The 1,288-nt window shown below is 42.1% G+C and overlaps 1 protein-coding gene across 1 annotated transcript in view; it reads right to left on the minus strand.

Annotated features, from left to right (window-relative positions):
* Nucleotides 1-32: 32 nt before the first annotated feature.
* Nucleotides 33-1,288, minus strand: part of LOC111861340 — a gene marked incomplete at its 3' end in the record, with an annotated part of 15,438 nt that continues 14,182 nt past the window's right edge. Inside the window, exons 6-7 of the mRNA XM_023845818.1 lie at nucleotides 1,003-1,078; nucleotides 33-241 (exon numbers count right to left, since the gene is read on the minus strand). Coding sequence (XP_023701586.1) covers nucleotides 33-241; nucleotides 1,003-1,078 — 285 coding nt within the window. The remainder of the gene's footprint in view (nucleotides 242-1,002; nucleotides 1,079-1,288) is intronic.

Raw genomic sequence — 1,288 nt, forward strand, 5'->3', positions numbered from 1 at the left:
TCTCAGTGACGCATGCAACTCCAAATGCCTACCTTCTTCTCGTGGTCGCTGATTTCCGAGCACACCGTAGATGTGCTGACCACAGAGTCTTTGCTGATATTGTCCAGTTCCTGGATGAACTTTTCCATACTGTCCCCAAGAATCTGGTTGCTCTCGACACTCCTAGACTCAGGCTTCCGTGGCTCACTCATGGTAACCAGGGGCGATGTAATTCTCACGAAAGGAACACTTTCCGGAGTTTCTGCATCAGAGCGAAGAACCTATCAGTCTTTATATTTCGGTGCTCCCTATTAAGAGGAACTCATGATGGAGAAGTAGTGGGCAGGTCATATATTACGAGAGATATGTTCCTATGGTCGGGTTTGAGGTGTTACCTTTGGAGGGGTCTTGAGAACACGGACACCAATCTTTATTCTGAATAATCGTTCAGAAACTTCTTTAGTAACTGTACACGTGTCAACTTCTCAAGAAGTGTTCAGTTCCCTGCAGTCAGTTAACTTGTTGCTATGCTTACATATGTTGGGATAGCATATCTTGAATAGCAAAAGCATGAGTGCTGGACGGGCCGGTTTGTTTCCGTGGATGCAAAATTTGTGTCATACCCAGTGCCTCCAGACGAACCCTGGTGCACAGGCAGCCTCCTATAAGTAGTCTAATGGTGACTCCTTTCCCGGTAACAAAACAGATTGGGCGTCTATCTTATCAACCACCTGCCACTAGAGTAGAGGTCAAGACACGTGGAACTATAACAATTAACCCATATGTCGTATTCTCATATATAATAACTAACTAATCTCGGCGGAAATATATTTTTAGTTTCATTATAATGTTTCGAGATCCGCTTATTTCACAGCGTGTTCGACTTCTTACTTGAGCCAGTAAGAATAGAGCCTAAATGCTGTTTCCCAATTTTCATTTGACCTTGGGGTATGGTTAAATTGTCCTATTCTGATGGAAAACTCAACTTTATTACATAATTATACATATTATAATTATACTTACTTTCCTCGTCACACAGGGGCACTTGAGTAAGGTAACTGCCTCGCACTTTCCTTGGAGTTACTACATCATCATGAACCTGGCACAAATAACATAACGTAAATCAGATATCAGATGCATTTATACAGAAAACTCCCCTTTACCGCGACATATATGGCAAGTAATGTTCCCCGTTTAAATGAAAAGTAATATACAGTAAAAACATGTTCTCTGTTTGTCCTTGCAACGGAGCCTTCCTAAGAGATTGATGGCCGAAACATTTCGAACACATTTTCTGCAACTGGCCTCA

Source organism: Cryptotermes secundus, unplaced genomic scaffold, assembly GCF_002891405.2.
Source record: "Cryptotermes secundus unplaced genomic scaffold, Csec_1.0 scaffold268, whole genome shotgun sequence".
Classification (NCBI taxonomy): domain Eukaryota; kingdom Metazoa; phylum Arthropoda; class Insecta; order Blattodea; family Kalotermitidae; genus Cryptotermes; species Cryptotermes secundus.